We start from the raw sequence: 22,573 nt of genomic DNA, 5'->3' as shown, positions 1-22,573 counted from the left end.
AGTCAGCTTTACCAGCTGTAGAGACTTTAGATGGAGTTTGTGTCTGCTCATATGCACTGTGCTTATACTAATAAAGGCACACAGTTATCACTGCCAGAGCAGCAGTGTTTTCTCTCTGTAGGCTGTCACCTGCACACGAATAACAACCTGCATTCTGTATTTATACTGTGTACTGTGTACTGCTCAGAGGCACAGGAATCATTTCTACTGGCAGAATGCCTATTTATTATTTATTCATTATTTGCATCTGTATTTATTGATATTCTGATTGTGAATTCATTATTGAATAACTCAGAATATGATTATGGTGTCTTTTGAACATTGGAAATTATTGATTAGGCTAAATGTTCAGGGACAATTGAAATTATTTAACACTGTCCTAAATGAATGCGAGCGTCTGACTATCGCCTCACATCAAGTAACTCTCTGTCCACACTGAATCCGTTAAATATGCACGTTGGTTGTCATGTAAACAAACCACGTACCTATCAGCTGTGTGCTCAAGATCAGACTGGACATATTAACCACTCAAGTAAAAGATAGGTGAGAAGGCTATTTGCTGTTTACATTTGTACTTTTTAAACAGAAAACACACATTTTATATTGCAATATTTAGATGTTTCTTTACGTTAAGAAAAACAATGGCACAAGGGAGGATATTACAGCCATTTTATCCATCTCTTTTCTGAGCATTTTGTGGATTCCTCTTTAACTTGAGGGAAGACAACATCCTGAAGCAAACATTTTACAAGGAACTGAATGCACCCGATGTTCCTCCAAAAAGACAGATTAGATGAAAACACAGGTTAGAGTCCTGCTCTATTTATTTGACCTTTGAGAGTGACTTCCCCCACAAACAAACAAATCTTGACTAAACTACCCAACCATAATGTGAGCAGCAAATGGAAAGTTTCTTTTAGGCTTCAGCTGCTAAATGCTCCGATATCACCAGCTAGCCCCTGTGTGCTGTCTGGTGCTGGGCAGGTAGTGTACAGTTTTTTAAACTGGGTTTTTAGAGCCTTTTCACTGTCTGGGTCGGTGCAAAATTTGACATTTTTAGAGCCGAAGACCAGATGCAGATGACTTGAGAGATTAAAATGATGAATGACTATAGGCCAAGCCGTTTTTGAGATAATTACGAAAACGTAAACTTGATTATTACAGCGTCACCTTGGGGTCAATGAGCATCATTATATATGCCTGAGTAGTGGGTGGAATTTGCATTCCACCTGCCAATTTACATTTTTGAACAACTTTCATAAGTTGTTAAAAAATGTAAATTGTCATGAGAGTCCATAGATTCTATATGCAAGGTTTCATGCAGATCAGACTCACCGCCTAGGAGGAGTTAGAAAAAGGAGGTTCTCATATTTCATGATTTTGCAACAAAAGCGCCACCTAGTGGCCGATTGGCACCAAATTTTACACAGAGCCTTGGTGGGGCCTAAGAAACTACTGAGCTAAGTTTCGTGTTAATTCGATAGACCTATGTGGAGATATGACATCACTTCCTGTTTTACTGCAACCTATAGGAAGCAGTTCCTTTATTATGTGCAAAATTTCACTCAATACAGGGAACACACGCATTGATTTTTTGAAGTTTGGAGTGTGAAATGTCTAGAAATTTACATTTGTTGTCACGACCACTTTAATCAATCATAAACTAATTTTATGCATCAACTGAGTCATGACCCTAGATCCTGCAACCGAATTTCATACGAATCCATGCAGCCGATTATGAGATATAAACTTTTCGCATTTGTAGCACCACCTCCTAGCTGCAGATTGGTGCAGAATTTTGCATGGTAAAGTACAGGCCCAAGTTTTGTGTTAGTTGGACATCCTATGTGGAGGTATGACATCACTTCCTGTTTTACTGCAACATATAGACTAAACTTGTGAAAATTGGAGCAAATTTGACAATGTACACTGAAATTATAACAACTTCCTATTTCATGGCGAATAATACGTCGCCATCGCCACAGAGTTTGATGGAAACTCACAGTCTGCTAGCAGGAGTACGTCAAAGTGTAAAACGTTTAATTTCCTGTTGTCAGTAGGTGGCGCTATGACTATGACTGAATATTGGCATGTAGATGTCTTCAGGGCTAGACTCTTATAAAACATGTGAAGTTTGGAGCAGATTTGACCATGCACAATGACGTTATAGCAACTTTCTGTTTCTTTGCAAAACATTCCGGAAAACATTCAGTAAAAAGTCCAAGTATTACTAAATTTTTTTTACTGTCGAACAGTGACCACATATTCTGTTTTCTTTTGATTTTTGTGTCTTTCTTTTTTGATTGCCAATTTGTGGTCACTGAGCCTATACGGTTAGGATCTGTCTCTGCTTTCTATTTCTGACAGTAGAGAGATATTCTCTTTTTAGGGCCAGATAGCATTCTAATCTACTTTGGCTTTTAGTTTCTTCTTTCCAATGTTCCAAATAGGTTTCTTTACATTGCGTTATCATTTGGTTCACTCTGAATGGTGTCTGGAAAGCAGTGTTGTTGTGAGAATAGTCCGTGTGTGTCTAAAAGGGGGCAGTTGGCCTTAGCACCAACTCACATAGGGGACCCTTTTCTGGGCTCAGCTTTTGGGTTTGGATGGCTTTGGAATGGAGGGTGTCTAGGGGGCTGAATTTAAGGTGATTAAAAAATGTGAGCGCTCTCTTTTGAATGTTAATTATCAGTGGTTATCTGCCTACTGTAATTCTACTCAACATGCCTTTGTACATGAAAAATATATCTGCAGAATTCTGCATGTAAAGTTTGTCCCAACGGGTAGAGCTATGAGGACTGAGTGGACCCCATACTATCATACAGTGCAATGGGTTGGATGACACTATCAAATATTTTAAGCATTGAATTTGAATTTGGAAATTATAAAATTTTCTCTTAATTGCATTTAGATCTCTTCAAGCTTTTTCTTTTAGTTCATTTACTGCCATGTTGAAACTCCCTGATGCTGTTAAGGTTATACCAAGGTAGGTATAACTCATACTATGTTCAATGATATGATTATTTATGGTTAACTGGTATTTGTTCTCCTGGCATCTGGGGCGTTTTTGAAAAATCATCATATTTACTGCCAGGGCCCAGTTCTGACAGTACTTTTCTACTATGTCCAGCTGTTGCTGTAGTCCTTGTTCAGTCGACAGGCGACAGTAGAACAAGTTCATCAGCATAAAACAGAGACTTCACCTCTCTGTCTAGGAGGGAGAGGCCAGGAACCGCACATTGATCCAAATTAACAGCAAGGCCATTTATATGTACATTAAATAAAGTCGGACTTAAATTGCAACACTGACAAACACCTCTTCTCTCGGTGAAGAATTCCGTTTGCTTGTCTCCAATGTCAACAGCACATCTTGGGAGGAAGCCAATTAGATTTTTACTTGAGATGTTTGTCAAGGAAATCTAGTATTATTTATTTATAATACTACAGAATATTTTACCCAGACAACTGCTTACACAGATGGTAAACAACGGTAGTTACTAGGATCTGATTTGTCCCCACTCATCCAAATGGGGTAAAGGAGCCCTTTGCACCAGATGTCAAAAAAACATCCTGACTGTAATACGATATTGAACAACTTCAACACTACACCCTGCATCTCTGGGGTGCTGCATTTGCGCATTTAATTTTTAATACTGTCTGGACCAAAAGCATTTCTTAGCCAGAGACATTTTGTCTGTGTGGTCAATTCTTCCAATCAAGGGTTTTTTGGTTGTCTTTAATTGCTTCATCTAATGTTTGGAGTTTTCCTTTTATAATACATTGATTTTAATTAATTTGTTTGTTGTTACACATATCCCAGAATTGATTATGATTAATGGCGTTCTCAATATCTTCAAGTTTTATGTGGGTATAATTTTGTTTTTTGTTCCTATTTGTAAATTTTTATTTGTTTAAAATTTCATTGGACCTGGGTTGTTTGGTTGGCAATGTTTTTCATTTGCTATTTTTCTCATGTCTTTAATGATGGTCTTGCATTCTTTATCAAACCACTTGTCTGCATTTTTCCTTTTAACAGGCTTCTGATTTGGTTTTATGAGGACAGCTTTAATAGGTTCCTTATGAAATATCATATTGATAGCAGAAATGGCCTTGTTTACACCATCTCTGGTAGGGACATATTGATAAAGTACAACTTACTTGGTTCCCTTTTTGTGTCACTCATTTGACCTGATAGTTTAAAGAACACATTTATTTGGTTGTGGAGTTAAAGGGGGGACTGCTGTCTGACAATGAATGCACTGATAGTGGAGGGGTCCATGTCAGTGATTGCATAATCTACTACACTAGACCCAAGTGTAATGACTCAGGTTAGAACAGGGACAAGCACAGGACACAGAGTACAAAAGGCAATCTTTACTGAAAAGCCAGGCAGTCAAACACAGGAAGTCAGTCCAAGACAAACAAACAAATCAGACAGGGAGCAGGAAAAACCCAATAATCCAAGAAATGAGGTAAAGTCCAAAAACCAAAGATACAAGCACTAAGAATTGCTGGAGAGCGATTAACACACGGGGTAGAACAAAGACTGGCAAAGAGCAGTGAACACAGGAAATATATATAAAGGGTTGGCTGAGGGAGAACCCAGGGGCAGGTAATAGGGCGCAGGTGTGGGTGATTAGGGGCAGGAGAGACATGAGATCAGGAACTGACAGGAGAGGAGAGGTCTTTCAAAATAAAACAGGAAACACAATGGACAGGATTAACGGGATGTTACACCAAGAAATGAGGAGTATGTGAATCTTCCTGAAGAGTCCCCTTTGAACCTTCCGTTAACTATGTACAGGCCTAAGGCCCGACAGAGATGCACTACCTCCCTGCCACTTTGATATACTTCAGAGTCAAGGTTGTTCTGATGGGTGATGGTTGGTGTGGTAAACAGGGGAGAGTGACCAAATACATAGTTGTTGCCCTGTTGGTCGATGACATAAGGTTCAGACTATTTCTGCATGGAGAGTCTCAAAAATGTCTTCTTTAAAACAAGGAGAATCTACTTGGGGGAATATATAAATAGCACAGAGATATTCAATTGAATTCAATTTTATTTATATAGCGCCAATTCATAACAGAAGTTATCTCATTGCACTTTTCCTATAGAACAGGTCTAGACCGTACTCTTTATAATATTAATTACAGAGACCAAACAAATCCCACCACGAGCAAACATTTGGCGACAGTGGCAAGGAAAAACTTCCTTTAAGAGGCAGAAACCTTGGACAGAACCAGACTCAATGGTGGGCGGCCATCTGCCGCTGCCATGTTAGTTTTTGAGAGCAAGAGAGAGAGAGAGAGAGGGAAGGGGTTTAGGGGAGGGGGGTGGAGGGAGAGGGAGGCACAATGCACCACAAAGATTTTTTATTTTTTTTTTTAGATATAGGAGGAACTGCTGATGCTGTGTGAAAACTTGTGTGTAGAAGAAAACAATAAAGCACCTTACCTACTAGCGTTGTCTCAGAGCCAAGGGAACTCATGGTAGCACGATTCTGCTACACACTCTTCAGCTCAAAGGTTGAGGAGTGGAGACCCTGAATATTCCAGCAGCTTATATGAAATGAACACATTAAAAACAATCAAAATGAATCTGTATAGTGAGACAAATATGAAAACACCTACAGGGAGGGCAATGAGCGATAGGAAGGAGGAGGTCTGGGATGCTCTAAAGCTCCTAGTAGAGGTGGGGGTGGAAGGACTGTGTCCCAGGGCTGTGTCTTTTAGGGTCTTTGCAACTATCTTCACAATCTCTCTGTGTAGGTCCCAAGTGCCAGTTTTTCAAAAGCTTCATTGCCTGGCTTGTGGTGCTACATTATTTAGACAGCACTTTCTTACCAGGAAAAAGCTTGTTTGTGTCCAGGAATTTCCCATTAGAGTCAGCCAGTCAGGCTGACTTCTCTACTGATCAATTTAATGCTTACGGCCATACCACTCTGAACAAGCCCAATCTCTAACTTTAAATGAGTCCAGTAAGTTTTATTTTTAATCTTAAACTGGACCAGTCTTGTTTTAATTCTCTTTACATTCCCTATAATTTTTCTCTATGCCTCCTCAGAAAATGACATGATGAAAATGATAAATCTGTTTCGCTCCCATTAGATGACTTTATCTCAGTGATTCAGAAGCATGGAGTAGTATTTTGAAACCTCATGTCCCCTTCCAAATAAACCCAGAATACAAGAGGGTATGTTTGAGTCCAGGGGTTTTGAAGAAATTGAGCCAAATGTGTGAATTAAAAGATGCCTAATTTGAAGATACCGCCAAAACTGATGTTGGTAGGTGAAACTGTGACCCAAGTGAATGACTTCACATTATCTCCCTCATAGAGGTCCATCAAGACAAGGATGCCCCTCTTTACCCAGACCTTCCAAAGAAATGGTTTCTTATCTACGGTAAGCTTAGGATTCATATTAAATCATATTTAATAAAATATAAAAAATAGGTAATTATTTAACTATAGCATAGTTTTGTCTTTAAGCTTTTTGGGCATTATCTGTAGTAATAATAAGCCCCCCCACAAAAAAAGCACTCAACAGCATTTGGCACACAGTGAAGTGTGAACTTATTATTTCCTCTGTCTGTGCATCACAGCACTCATACAAATATTCACAGACCATCTGGTTTCTGTATCAGTAATCTCACCCCCATAAATGTATTTACAAATTCTAAACTTGCTCTAACAAAGACCCCATCCCCTTCCCTGAACTCACTTGTAGATTTTAAGAAGAGAGGGACTTGAGCTGATGCATTTCAACATTCGCATTATGAAAAAGATGTATTAGATTCATATTTGTATTTTTAACAACAATCCTGACATTTTAGTCCTTTCAGAAACTTGGTTAAAAAGTCAATTGGAGATGATGATATTAATTTAAAGAACTACAATTTATTCAGATGTGATAGGCTTATTAAGGGTGGAGGTGTAGCAATCTATGTCAGAAATAACGTTAAAGCATCCCAGTTAGTAAGTGTGTCTATCCCAAAACAATATGAGCTATTGATATTGAATATAGATTTTTTTATAGAATATTTTTTAAATTTTTTTTACAATTGTTGGTATATATTGCCCACCTCAGACCTCCTTAGAGGCGATCACTAACATTTTTGAGAATCTAACCCCTTTCATGACCTCAGAAGTGACTGTTATGGGACATTTTACTTAAATTGGATGTCCGCAGACTCAGAGAGTCTAAGTTCATCTCAACTGATCGCCCAAATTTTAGGGGACCCTACTAAATCAACCTTAATATCATATTAACAAATCATCCCCATAAGTATTCTTCCAGTGATGTACTTCCGTTAGATGTAAGTGATCATTGTCCAATAGTATGTATCAGAGAAACTCGATTGCCCAAATCCAATACTCGGATTGCTGTAAAGAGAAACTTTAGAAATTTTAATGAACACGCCTTTTATATGATCTCCAACATAGCAACCTTTCTCATACAAAAAAAATCCCAGATGTCGAATTAGCATTAGATCATTTCACAAATGTCAACTCGGTAGTTAATAAACATGCGCCATTCAAGAAGTTAAGAAAAAAAGATAGGTCCAGCCCCTGGTTCACCTTGGAACTATCAAATCTGTTCCAGTTACGTAACAAAGCGTGGTCCCTAGCTAGACATTCTGGGGACCCTTCCCATTGGCTTGCCTTAAGACAGCTAAGAAATAAATGCATCTCCTCAATAAGAAAAGCTAAGTCTAACTATTACTTAACTTCCATCTCCAGGTCAAATCCATCTAAATTCTGGAAAGTAATAAACTCCACTAAAAACAACAATGTTTCCTCTCTGCCCACTCATATCAATTCCAGAAATGTCTTACTGTGAGAATAAAAAAAGAAATGTGTACAGCTTTTAACAAACACTTTGTCTAGTAAGTAAGTAGTAAGTATTGGAATTGATCCTAATGCCTGTAGATGGTTCAAAAATTACCTGGCTGACAGACAACAGTGTAAAAGTGAGTAATGTTAAATCAGAGTTTTTACTAATAACAAAAGGTGTCCTACAAGGTTCAACCTCAGGACCAGTCCTGTTCACTATTTATATAAATGACATAGTCTTGTCTCTGTAATGTTCACCTTTACGCAGATGCCAATATCTGATATTGTTGCTGACTCTTTAAAATCAGCTACTAAAAACCTGCAGCTTTCTTTCAATGCTTTGCAAGATGCACTTATAGACCTCAAACTTGTATTAAATGCTGATAAATCAAAATGTATGCTGTTCTACAAAGCCAAAGACATTGGTTACAGTACCCTCTAAATCTGCACTCTAAATGGTACAGTGAAAGAGTCCCACATTATAAATATTTAGGCATCTGGATTTTCTGATGAAAAATTCACCTTTAAGCTACATATTGATGCACTAATTAAGAAATTAAGAATTAAATCAAGTTTATTTATAAAGCACATTTAAAAACAACCGAAGCTGACCAAAGTGCTGTACAATAGTAACATAGATAGAATAAAATCACATAACATGGTATCAAGTATAAAACTACTATCCCATACTCAAATAAATAGGTAAAGGAGAATTTTAAAACACAGGGGTAAAAGTGAGGCTTAAAACCATTAAGGGCACTCTAAGGCCTGAAAAAACAAGCGGGTCTTAACTTTAGTCTTAAAAGTGTCTATAGAGGGGGAACACTTAATTGAAAAAGGTAAACTGTTCCAAAGCTTTGGGGTGGCTACTGTAAATTCATGATCGCCCTTACCCCTTACCCTCGAACGCAGGACAGCCAGCAGCAGCTAGTCTGAGGATCTGAGAGATCTGGGGTTGGAAAGGGGGCAGAGGAGCTCAGAGATGTACTGGGGCGTATTTCACATCCTGGAGGCAGTCGAGGGACCTAACTGTGTTGTTGTTTTCACCAAGTTCTAATGGGAGGTATAGCTGAGTGTCGTCTGCATAGCAATGGTAGGAGATGTTGTATTTATGGAAGATTGAGCCTAAAATGGACCCTTGAGGTACTCCACAGGTGATGGGAGCAGACGAGGAGAAGAGGTTACCAGTTTTGACAGAAAGAGATTTGTCTGCTAGGTAGGAGGTGAACCACTGGAGGGCACTACCCCGGACCTGGCGTTTGAGACAGTCCAGCAGAATAGAACGGTCAACAGTGTCAAAGGCGGAACTAAGGTCCAGGAGAATAAGCATGGCACATTTACCAGAGTCAAGAGACATTTGTAGATCTTTGGAGACTTTAAGTAGAGCTGACTCCATGCTGTGACGTGCCTTGAAGCCAAACTTAAATTTCTCCACATTCTTGGTTTCCATTACCTAGATAAAAATAGCAACTTGGGGACTTCCGGGTTAAGCATGGCGTGAGTAGGCGCACACGAGTGTAGCTCCCGACTTCTTTTGTTAATTTGGTCATTATTCTTTCGATATAAGTCCAATACAGTCTATTATCTGGCATCTGATATTACGTGAATTGTAGGAGGAACAAAAATGGCGAGTAGAAAGCAAATTCAGAATAAAACTGCCGACAGAGACGGCGAAGCCTCTTCGAGCAAGACCGACGAAATGGCACCACCGCCTGAGGGCCTAATGGCTTTACCTGAAGATCTCGAAAAACTCCGGTCAGCGCTCCTTTCTGACATGACGCAAGTAGTTCACACACTTTTGACTTTTAACAGAGCTGGCTGGCGCACTGTCACCTGTGAATGCGACATTGGAACAAGTTAAATCATATTACGAAGCTCATGACAAACGACTTTGCGAGGTTGAAGACGGGCTAAATGATTACAGTGACAGGCTGGTGAATGTCGAGGTTTCAATGGATGCGCTACGGAAAGAGAACGTGTTCCTGAAGGAAAAGCTGGACGATCTCGAGAATCACTCACGGAGGTCTAATATGAGAGTGGTGGGCATCCCTGAAAGGCTGGAAGGATCAGACCCTTAAACCCAATGACAAGGCAATTCTCCTTTTATTCCCATGTCCATCACTCCTTTTCTAGACTAGACTATTTTTTTTATTGACAACTTGTTTATATCAATGGTTAAGAAAGTTGACTACTCAGCTATAGTTGTTTCCAATCATGCACCTGTGGTGCTGGACCTGCATTTCCCTTTGAACATCAGAGAACGCCCACTCTGGTCATTTAATTCATTACTACTATCTAATGATAAATTCTGTAACTTTGTTTCAACTAATATAGACACGTTTCTGGAATTCAATAAAACGGATACAGTGTCTTACTCCTTACTTTGGGAGACTTTGAAAGCTTACTTGAGGGGCCAAATATTATCTTATACATTGTATGCTAATAAAGAACGTAAGAAGGAACTGCAAGCACTCTCGCAATCCATTTTAGATTTAGACAGCCGAATTGCGTAAAAAAAGAGTGGACTTGCAGACAAAGTTTAATTTTTTATCCACTACTCATGCAGAGCAATTAATAGTGAGGACACGTGGTCTTTAATATGAGTATGGAGACAAATCAAGTCGGCTCTTGGCTCACCAGCTGAAACGTCAGGCTGCTTCCCGTCTTATTTCCCAGATAAAGGACTCTAATCAAACTTTAACTAGCAACCTAGAAGAAATAAACAAAACTTTTAAAACCTTTTACTCCTCATTATATACTTCCGAATTCCCTTCAGATTCAACAGATATGGAAAATTTCTTAGATAATTTAGATATTCCCACCCTGGAATCAGATAAGGTGGTAGATTTAGAGCATGACCTCGAGATCGAAGAAATTAGTAGGGCCATTATGGCAATGAAGAGTGGGAAGTCTCCGGGTCTTGATGGGTATCCTATAGATTTTTATAAGAAATTTAGGGAGAAACTTGCGCCAATTCTTCTGCATGTTTTTAAGGAATCGTTGGAGGCAGGCTCTTTGCCTCCAACTTTTTCGCAAGCATCCATTTCACTCCTCCTTAAAAAATATAAAGATCCTACCCAGTGTGAATCATATCGCCCCATATCTCTTTTAAATACAGACATTAAAATATTAGCTAAAGTGTTAGCATTTCGTTTAGAACGTGCCCTTCCCTCAATAATTTCAGACGATCAAACGGGATTTATTAAAGGTCGCCAATCCTTTTCTAATATTCGTAGACTTGCTAACATAATGTATCTTTCTGATCCTTCTCCGCACCCAGAGGTAGTTATTTCCTTGGATGCGGAGAAGGCGTTTGATCGAATTGAATGGCCATATTTGTTTGCAGTCTTAAAAAAGTTTGGTTTTGGTAATATTTTTATGTCTTGGTTTAAATTAATATATAAGTCCCCTTCAGCTTCCATTCGACCAATTATTCCCGATCAGACTTTTTCCATTAACACGTGGGACTCGTCAGGGATGCCCACTGTCCCCACTCCTTTTTGCCATTGTGATTGAGCCTCTTTCAATAGCTCTGAAAACATCAACAGCGTTCAGGGGAATTAAGCGAGGGGGTATTGAACATCGTGTGTCTTTATACACCGATGATCTTTTGCTTTACATCAGTGACCCCATATCTAGTTGTCCTCTAATTATATCATTATTAAGTCGGTTTGGTAACTTTTCTGGATACAAATAAAATTTCCAAAAAAGTGAATGTTTCCCCATTAATAATTTTGCCTTACAAATTCAACAAGAATCATTACCCTTCCGTTTTTCTCTTGATGGGTTTAAATACCTTGGAATTCATATGACACGCTCCTTTTCTTCTTTGTTTGAAGCCAATTATAAAGCTCAGTTAAAAGAAGTAAAGGCAGAGTTGGAAAGATGGCATAGTCTTCCCCTTACTTTAGCTGGAAGAATACATTCAGTGAAAATGACAAGTTCCTTTATTTGTTTCAGTCCCTACCAGTTTTTTTGCCAAAATCTTTTTTCCATTTAATCAACCAATCCATATCCTCTTTCATTTGGGAAAATAAGATCCCCAGGGTTAACAAACACGTTCTTCAAAGGACCCGTGATGTTGGTGGTTTAGGTCTCCCAAGTTTTACTAATTATTACTGGGCATCAAATATTCAGAAGATATTATTTTGGCTTCAATGCTCAGAAACAAATTGGTGTTTAATTGATGCACATACATGTCACTCTTCTTCTCTTCCAGCTTTAGTGTATTCTTCCTTGCCTTTGAAAGCTTCTCGATTCACATCCAATCCTGTTGTACTTTCTACTCTGAAGATCTTTAATCATTTTCGTTGTCACTATAAATTTACATCTGCATCGGTTTTGGGTCCTATTTACAAAAATCATTTATTCCCTCCCTCCACACTGGACTCATCATTTAGACAATGGGTAGTTTCCGGGTTGAAATGCATCAAAGATCTATATACTGAAGGTTTATTCAACAGTTTTGAGAACCTCTGCAGATTGTATGATCTCCCACAAAACCACTTTTTTAGATATATTCAGATTCGCAATTTTGTTAAAAATAAATTCCCATCCTTCCCTGACCTTCCTCCTACCTCACCTTTAGATAATCTTACTCTCAATTTTTATAATAAAGGATTGATTTCACTTTTATACTCCCAGCTCATGTCTTTGAAAGAGTACAATCTGGATAAAATTAAATCCAGATGGGAAGATGAACTGGGCATTGAGCTATCTGAAACTTTCTGGAGGGAGGCGCTTAAAAAGGTCCACTCATCATCATCTTAAGTTAGGTTAGGGCTCATACAATTCAAAGTGCTGCACAGGGTTCACCTGAGCGAGGCATGGTTAGCTGGAATATATCCTGGAGTAGATGCAGCCTGTGATAAGTGCTCTTTTTCCCCAGCCAGTCTGACGCATTCGTTTTGGTCTTGCTCCTCTCTAAATAATTACTGGGCATTGGTGTTTAAAACTATTAGTGATGCCCTTGGGGTGATATTGCAGCCTTGTCCTTCAATAGGTATTTTTGGAACCCCCAGTGACACTATGATAATTTCTTTAACTGCATCCCAGAGGGACATTATTGCCTACACCTCTTTATTGGCTTTATTTATAAGAATTTTGTTATGTTCGAAATCCCCTACCTCTCCTTCTGTGACAGATTGGCTAGAAGATGTTATGTCCTTTTTAAAATTAGAGAAGATTAAATTTACATTAAGGGGATCGGTGGACATGTTTTACTCAAAATGGGAACCCATTTTGTCATACTTTAAAAATTTGAAAGAATTACCCAGTTGTTAATTTTTTACTCTCCATATATGTATCTTTCTCTTTACCTTTTTTTTTTGTGATGCTGTATTTGATGTTTTGTCCTCAGTGTAATTTGTCTCACAGAATGGCTAAAACAATTATTAATATTATTATCATTATTTTTTCTTTTATCTATTCACACTGCAATACTATTATTGTAATAATATTATCATCACTATGTAGTGGTATGCATGGGTCCATGCCTTGAAAAGATGTCAGACATTATGCTGTTTTGTTGTAGCTAAGCTGTCTAGGCAAGGGATAGGTTTGGGTAGGTGGGGAGGGGGTGTTGTTGTTATATTTGAAATAGAAGGAAGTCAAATGTATCTTTGATTGTATTAATGTATGTTGTTTTACTCCTTCAATAAAAAAAATAAATAAATAAAAAAAAATAAAAAATAGCAACTTGGAAATAGGCCAGAAATTGTTTAGAACAGTTGCATCAAAGTTAGGCTTTTTAATGATGGGATGTACTACCTCATGTTTAAAACAAGAGGGAACAGAACCGTTAGCTAGACTAAACAGTGTCAAAACACTTCCTTCAAAAGGCACGTAGGAACAATGTCCAGGGGGAAAGTAGTCAGCTTCGTGTGTGAGACTGTCAATTATTGTTATTATATTACTGTTAATATGAGCAAGAGACACAGGCTCAAACTTACTTAGGACAGTGGAGCAAGGAAGGAGGACGGAGGGGTTGTAGGGAGGAGGTGAAATTGCAGATCAGATGTTGTCAATTTTACTCGTGAAGAAGTTTACACGTGGCTGGTTGGCACAGAGCAGGCAGTTGCAGCAGGGTTAAGGACTGTGTTGATTGTGTCAAATAGTTCTTTGGGAGAGTGGGAATTTCTGGAAATAATCTGATAATTTGAGTTTTAGTTTTAGGTTTTCTGAATTCGAGTGGGGCAACAGAGTCCAAGATGTCTAAACAGATTGAGTTGAGCCAGGTGATGAACTCCTCTGTGCTCAGGCAGGTGGAGCGGGTCTCAATGTAGCAGGATAGGGAAGGGGCTATATAAGCGTCAGAGAAATTGCTAGCTGTGGAAGGGTTTATTGTATGGGAGTACGAAACAGGTAATAGAAGTTTAAAAGAGACAAAATCATTCAAAATGAAAGACTTATTTGAGAGAGACTTGACATTTAGAAGAGCCAGATTACACATGGTGGCAGGTGATGAGGAAACAGGGACACATTGTTTTATGTAAGAGAGAGATTGTTTATGTTTGCAGCTTTGAAACAGCCATTTGGGTGGGATAACCTGTCTGTCACAATAGTCTGAATGGGGAGACTAACAGCTGAAGAAGGTAGAGCCAGTAGGGGGAGTTCTCATGGGAAACGGCACTCTGAGGTGGCATTGTAGAGGAAACGGGGTATCGGGGTGTGTGTGCGTGGACAGTAAACAGTCAGTCACGTGGAGATGACTGTATGGCGTGCAGCAAGTTGGCTGCAAACATTCGGCTACCCAGCATGTTGGGGTGGACTCCATCAGTCCTGAAAAGGGAGAAACGATCCCAAAACAGATTAAAATTGTCAATAAAACCAATTTTGTGAGCACTGCAAGCAGACTGGAGCCAAGGCTGAAGAGTCTGCTAAAGCGTCCTGCTCCCAGTGTTGTAATAGGACCAGAGATAAAAACAGACTTTCCACAAGTAAAAAGCAAAAAAGGTCTGAGCACAGCCTCTTTCAAGATCTTGCGATGGAAAGAGGAGGTCATTGCCCGGGATAAGGACTGTTGATTTGGCTTCCCAGTGGAGCTAAGAATTTGCTTGATACTCTGGTTCCAATGGGTCAATTCAGAAATTTAGTCAAAACCCTGACTGATTTTAGCTGTGACTGTTTTTAATTTCAATTTATTTTGACTGATCATTGTATTATTATATCTGTATTTACTATTTCGTTCTCATTTTAAATTGTTTGTTTTATTTTTTATTGATACACTTATGTACTCGGGTCTCTCTTGAAAATTAGATCTCAAACTCAATGGGACTTACCTGAATAAAGTTTAAAAAATTTAGCTTATAGGCTATTATCACATCTGCCTTTTTAAACAAAGGTATGAAAAACAACAAAAATGTGTTACAATAGTAGTAATAATACAATAGTTTACATAGGGAATAGTGTAAACAAAAGCAGCTTCAACTCTGAGTCCAGAAAGTCAAATGGTCATTAGCTTTCAAGATAGCTGCTGTTTTACAGTCAGGCAACCACACTCGACATACATCAGAAGGCAGCAATATTGCTTTAGTATATAGTTACTATATGTCCAAAAATACATTTGGTGTTGTGACTGCTTTTTCAGAGAGAGTGAACCCTCCTCTTCCTACTCTGAGCACTGCATAAGCCTATTTGACTGTTAATCCTATTAAAGTCACCATAATAAAAGCCTATGGCCTTTTACACAACACAACAAATACGATTATGTTCTGTGTTGCATTCCTCCTCTGCCTATCAGAAAATCCGACCGCTTGACCAAGAAAGTCTACATACAAGGAAAGGAGAGGAACAACAATTAAAAATAATAATAATAATAATTGTTGTGACTATTTACGCCAAACTGATTCATTCATTTTCTGCACTTTACCATTAATTAGTAGAGACTGAAAGCTACATGTCATGCATGGAGGGTTTAAATGTTCTGTATACAAGATTTTAAACATTAATATAGCAGCAAACAACTATTTGCTATGTAAAGATATAGTGGAGTACTGGTGTCCTGAGCAGAGAATGACTCACTCCCTTCAAGTAGGTTGTCATCCGAGCTTCTCTGTTCTTTGTTTTGGTAGCCAGTTCGGCTGTGCGTGCATGCTAGTGCATGTGAGTCCCTCAAAGGGCCACAATAAAATATGAACATACTAAGCATTGACCAACAGATGCTTTGTTCCCGTTTTCTTATCCTCACATGACTTACCATAACTTTGACTGCTTACTGCAATGCACTGTACTGTGATTAACAGGTGTGCTAATATTTAATCTGCATCAATATAATGCAATACATTTCAATGGCACCACAGAATACAGCCTGAATCAACACCTCTTCAAGTCTCAACTAAAACTGAACAACTTCATAAAAGTACGATTGAAGGTGCCCTGCAGTTTACTTGTAAACAAACAAAAGTTATGGTTACATTCTGTGTTTCTCACCAAAACGCGCTGTGTGTATCCTTGAGGTCTAACAAACGTGTTGAATCCATTTCCTTCCTCATAAAACATTAGCAAAGCTGATTTTTCTTAAAAGTTTGAAACCTGCTTTGTTTACATCCATGTTTACTAGCTTGCAGTCTTCTTATTTCCTGTCTTTGTTGGCACATTGCAGCATATCTTGGCACATTACCTCCACCTATAGATCAGTGGAATAGTGTGACACCATTGGCATGAATGTGCATTGCGTCATCCACATGCAAATGTATGTGTGTCCTCATGCATGTGCATGAGACAACAACATAAATCTGTATGATGTAAATGAACAATATGCATGATATTATGGTGTCAAAGTGATATACGTTCTGTGTAGATGGGAGTTTTAAAGGGGAGAAAGGAAAATCAAATGAACTTCTAAAAGTATAAAGGACTACTTTAAAGCTCTCTAATCAATATTTTTATATTAACAATGGATCAAATGACTATGTGTAATGTGAAAGAGGTTGCTAAACCCACAGATAATTATCACCAACTCTGCAGTTCACCTCAGCTCATTTTAGCATCTTTCAGCTCATTGTTTTGGTTTTATGGCTACAGCTTTAATATTTAAGTTCACTCTCACAAACCACTCTTATCAACGCCTGTTTCCAGCCGCAGCAGTCAGCATTTTTCAGTTAAAAAAATATAATAAACTAACTGTACACTACATGCTCAGCACCAGGGGCTGACAGACAAAGTTAGAGGCTAGCTGGTAAACATAGTGGAGCATTTAGCAGCTAAAAAGGCAGATATAAGGACTTAAATTGGGTCAGCAGAAACAAGACTCTAAATGCTAATGTTGCTTCCTGTCTGCTGCATGCTTAAATAGGCAGCAAGCCTCAAACATGTGTTTGAGGCTTGTTGCGCTGCCCCCAAGCTGTAAAAAAAATTAAATTAAATAAAAGTTCAGCTGCCAGCTTGTAGTAGAGTGGTTCCGTGGAGTGCTAGAATTTTATTACTGAACTATGACCAGGACGCACACTTTTTATTTCTTTGACTGTGTCGAAAAGTGATGTTTTCACATCACAGATGAAGAACAGAGGCATTAAAAAGCGAGTGTTGCAGGTAAAACATGACTCATGTATGCTGTTATAGTACAGTTTAGAGTGGGGGGCTGCTCTAAAGGTGCGTTGAACTGTACCATAACTAATAATATATAACTAAATAATATATTTCTTATAATTGTTGAGGTGTACTGAAGAACTAACGGCTTGAAGTGCCGACTCTGATAATCCCGATTCGGGTACAGCCCTACCAAATTCAGCCCTTCCTCACAGTGAGCCAGATTTAGTACCATTGTGACTGTACAAAGACCAAAACCAAAAACTGTGAACACACTGAAACCCATGCTTTAACCAGAAATGAAACAGAAGCACTAGCTGGATGGTTGTCTGTCAAAAAACTGTCTTTGCTGCTAAAATCTGTATAAAATGATCAGTAAAGTGCACATAAAAATATATTTATAAGTTAAGATTCCAAACTTCTTGCAGCTTTGCAGTGACCATCTACAGTGAAATCCATTGTGACATGGACAAGGACCGAGCATTTGTTAGGGGATGGTGGAAGGGAAACCGACAAACAGCCAAAGTGTACACAACTGTGATGTTGAGTGATGAAACAGACATACATGGGGTGGGGGGGTGGGGGTGGGGGGCTGATCTGTGTCCACACAGAGCGACTCACTTGGCCAGCTTCATCTCTATTTGCTGCCGGATTTCCTGCCGCTCCTGGTCGCTGCGGACGGGGAAGATGTTGCGGTCCTCCAGCTCCTGCTTGCTGGGCCGGTTCCGAAGCTTCACAGCCAGCAGCTCCTTCCTCATCCTGCGTGGGAGGGTCCCTGTTGTTGTTCAGCACAAATTAAGGTCAATAATGGTTTTTCAGCTGCCAAACATAGTTTACCAGCTAAACCTGCTGAACTGACGCTAATCACCACACAGAGTTCTTTTGGGCTTTCTCAGACTTAACACCTTATTAATTAAATACATGTCTACATACCTATTTCAAGATGTTAAAGTATGCACTTAGTGTTATATTTGTAGTTTACAACATCACATCAGTTGTGTATTAATGTCATTTATCAGTATAAAAATGTCCACCAATGGTCGTCTAGTAATCGGAAGGTTCCTGGTTCAATCCACAGCTCCTCCAGAGAGAGTGTCAAAGTTCAATTGAATTTTATTTATATATAGCACCAATTCATAACAGAAGTTATCTAATTTCATTTGACCTATAGAGCAGGTCTAGATCGTACTCTTTATAATATTATTTACAGAGACCCAACAATTCCCACCATGAGCAAGCACTTGGCAACAGTGGCAAGGAAAAACTGCCAATTAAGAGGCAGAAACCTCGAGCAGAACCAGACTCAGGGTGGGCGGCCATCTGCCGCTGCCGGTTGGGTTGAGAGAGAGAGAGAGGGAGCAGGAGGTAAGAGAGCATACAGTAGCACAATGTAATGGTAGTGGTAATATTAATATTAATAAAATAATAATAGTAATAATAATGATAGGAATAATAATGATAATAACAGTAAAGACTAATAATAATAATTGTAGTAGTGGTTGTCGCGCAGGAACATGGGGGTAGTAGGTGGTCAGCAATCATAGATCCTGACTCTACAGCTCCGGAGGCCGAAGTACCTGCTGAAACCAACAGAAGGAGAGAGGAGAGCTACGAGGGGAGAGAAGATGTCGAGTTAGTAACATGCATTAATGGGATAAGAATGCAGACAGATGGAGAGGGAGAGGAGGAGAGAGGTACATCATGGGAAGTCTCCCGGCAGTCTAGGCCTAGAACAGCATGACTAAGGGGTGGTTCAGGACTCACCTGAGCCAGCCCTAACTATAAGCTTTATCAAAGAGGAAAGTCTTAAGCTTATTCTTAAATGTGGAGACGTGTGCCTCCCGAACCCAAACTGGCGAGAGAGAGAAGAGAGAAGCTGGATAGCTGAAGACTCTGGCTCCCATTCTAATTTTGGAGACTCTAGGAACCACAAGTAACCCTGCATTCTAGGAGCATAGTGTTCTAATGGGAAAATAAGGTACTATGACCTATTTAAGATACAATGGTGCCTGACCATTAAGAGCTTTGTAGGTGAGGAGAAGGATTTTAAATTCTATTCTGGATTTTACAGGGAGCCAGTGCAGAGAAGCTAATATTGAGAAATATGATCTCTTTTCCTATTTCGTGTCAGTACACATGTCACATCATTCTGGATCAACTGGAGAGTCTTAAGGGACTTGGGCAGCCTGATAATAAGAAATTGCAATAATCCAACCTAGAAGTAACAAATGCATGGACTAGTTTTTCAGCATAATTCTGAGAAAGGATGTGCCTGATTTTAGCAATGTTACGTAGTTGAAAGAAGGCAGTACTTGAAGTTTGTTTCATGTGGGATAAATCCTGATCAAAGATAACGCTGAGGTTCCTTGCGGTGGTGTTGGAGGCCAGGGCAATGCCATCTAGAGCAACTATATCTTTAGATAATGTGTCTCGGAGGTATTTGGGGCCAAGTACAATAACTTCAGTTTTGAGTTTAACATCAGAAAATTGCAGGTCATCCAGGTTTTTATGTTCTTGCTTGCTTGAAGTTTAGCTAACTGATTAGTTTCTAGCTTGATCAATAAATATAATTGGGTTTCATCCGCATTACAATGAAAGTTATGTGTTTCCTAATAATACTGCCTAAAGGAAGCATTTATGAGGTGAACAGAATTGGTCCAGGCACAGAACCTTGCGGAACTAACTTTGGCATGCTTGGAGGATTCATCATTTACGTGTACAAACTGTAATCGATCTGATAGATAGGATTTAAACCAGCTTAGTGTGGTTCCTTTAATGGCAATTCCAGTCGCTGTAATAGGATGTGATGGTCAGTGGTGTCGAACGCAGCACTAAGATCTAACAAGACAAGTACAGAGACAAGTCCATTGTCTGATGCAATTAGAAGGTCATTTGTAATTTTCACCAGTGCTGTCTTTGTGCTATGATGCACTCTAAATCCTGACTGAAAATCCTCAAATAAACTATTGTTGTGTAGAAAGTCACACAACTGATTGGCAACTGCTTTCTCAAGGATCTTAGAGAGAAAGGGAAGGTTAGATATAGGTCTCTAGTTGGCATAAACACCTGGATCAAGAGTGGGCTTTTTAAGAAGAGGTTTAATTACAGTTATTTTAAAATACTGTGGTACATAGCCTATAAATGAAGACAGATTGATCATATCAAGCAAAGAAGAGCTAAGGGTAAAACTTCTGTAAGCAGCCTAGTTGGGATGGAGTCTAAGAGACAGGTTGATGGCTTAGATGAAGAAATCGTTGTATGAAGTGTCCTTGAGCAAGACACTGAACCCCTAACTGCTCCTGATGAGCAGGTTGGCACCTTGCATGGCAGCCTCTGCCATCAGTATATGAATGTGTGTGTGAATGGGTGATTGTTGGCATGTGTTGTAAAGCACTCTGAGTGGTCGGTAAACTAGGAAAGCAGTCCATTTACCATTTATTCCTATATTTATCCTTCTGGCAGACACTAGCCTTAATGGCACATATGTTTTCAGATGTCAGTGGCTTTCTTGTGTGCCAATCTGCAACAGTTGTGTCTCCCATCTCAGAACCCTGCCGCTCATTTATAGAGTTGCCAAGTGGAAGGTTGGTTCCGGAAGAAAAAAACCCATCCATTTTTTCCCAGAAACAGTGTTATGGGACTCACAGTTTGAGCACTTCTATGGCTTGGTTTGGCATGAAACTCTGCTGGTGGAATCATCAGTACAAAAGATTAACAACTGCGTGAGAAAATATCTGGTTCTTTGATAAAAAGTCAAAGATACAAGCTTGTGTACATACATTTGTCTTGGGAAAAGTTAACTTGGACTCCCACAGTGCATTCTGGCCAGAAACATCCAATCACCAAGCTTAAAATTCTGTTACATGAGCCGATAATGGCAGGTGGAAGCAGCTTAAATCAGTTTTCTTTTGGATTCTGGGTCAATTTTGGATGAATTTAGTAACTATTGGACCGTGTTGTTTTCACAAATTCAATGACGAAACTGATGACTGGCTTCTTCTACATAGTGGCAGAGGCTCATGGGAATTATAGTATTTAGTCTGCCATACCAAACTGACGGACAAAACATGATTAATTTATATATTTAGAAACAAAGATGAAATAATTGAAATGGGTGGTCATAACATAAACCTATAAAATCATTACATATTCCAGGAGAGTGCTGTGCCTCTATGTTAAAATACATTGAAATGTCATAGTTAGCCACTATGCCCCCTAATCCTCGTGTACTCTAGTGTATTTGCCCTTCGTTGTGCCTCCTGGCTGTCCCCTGTCCATTGTTGTGTGTGCACATGTGTGTGTGTGTGTGTGTGTGTGTGTGTGTGTGTGTGTCCGTGTTCTGGTCTGGCTTCCTGATCTCCTGTCTGCCCAATCTCCTGTCTGCTGCTGATCACCGGCACACCTGATTTCCATCATCATCAGTCTCCACCGCTTAACTACCGGGCTCTTCCACACTACCAGTGCCAGATCGTCTCCGTACATGTGTACGCACACCTCGTAACGGCCCCAACTCCACTTAAGATAAGTGTAGATTTATTCATGTTTTTGCCTTGGTGGTAACTCCGTTTTTGTCTCTGCCACAGACTCGCGCTCTGCCGGTGATCGCAGCCTCAGTCTGTCCTTGGGTTTTCTGGATATCTGTTACCACGCCAACTGCCACATCACCTTCGCCATCCGGCCAACTTCGCCTCCAGAGCCTGCCGTCTACCAGGATCGAACTCCAGGCTCCACGGGTCCACCGCCTGGCCGGCCCAGCCCTTCCCACTACGCTCGCCAGTCCAGAGCCAGCTCACCTTGTCTCCGTCTGGAATGTCGCCAGTCTCTCCCTCGACCCGGTACGGTCGAGTCCTCGGGGCGACCACGAACCACACCGGATTCTTTGTACACCTATAACTATCTGCACAATAAAAACTGTTCCAACTATACCCCGCCCTGTTCCATGTGTTCTGCATTTGGGTTCAGAAATCGGGCATACGACGAGATCGTTTCAAGAAACATTTTAATGGGAATACAGATTGGGGGGAAAAAACCTGATTTTGCAGATTTACGGCTGCATATTTTTTCCATTTTATTATGATTGAACTAACTACACTATGAGGGATATTTGTTGCTTTGGAAATGTCCTTGCATCCTTCCCAAATTGGTACCTTTCAAGGATAGGTTGGGATGTTCCTTAATCTTCATGATGCAGGTTTTTTTTACCACAAAACGGAC

At 39.6% G+C, this 22,573-nt stretch overlaps 1 protein-coding gene across 7 annotated transcripts in view; it reads right to left on the bottom strand.

The window, feature by feature from the left end:
• Positions 1 to 22,573, bottom strand: part of phactr3b (phosphatase and actin regulator 3b) — an 89,317-nt gene that overhangs the window by 28,911 nt on the left and 37,833 nt on the right. For 5 of the 7 annotated variants that reach the window (XM_044182244.1, XM_044182235.1, XM_044182253.1 and 2 more), the window contains one exon: positions 17,981 to 18,134. In XM_044182244.1, the coding sequence (XP_044038179.1) occupies positions 17,981 to 18,134 (154 nt within the window). Of the gene's footprint in view, positions 1 to 5,455; positions 5,560 to 11,312; positions 14,612 to 17,980; positions 18,135 to 22,573 lie in introns of those variants that run through there. The other 2 variants (XM_044182284.1, XM_044182275.1) reach the window with 2 other exon arrangements.

The sequence above is a fragment of the Siniperca chuatsi genome, linkage group LG2 (assembly GCF_020085105.1).
Source record: "Siniperca chuatsi isolate FFG_IHB_CAS linkage group LG2, ASM2008510v1, whole genome shotgun sequence".
NCBI lineage: Eukaryota > Metazoa > Chordata > Actinopteri > Centrarchiformes > Sinipercidae > Siniperca > Siniperca chuatsi.
Note: the sequence above shows the minus strand (reverse complement) of the source record. Positions and strands in the feature narration are given on the sequence as shown.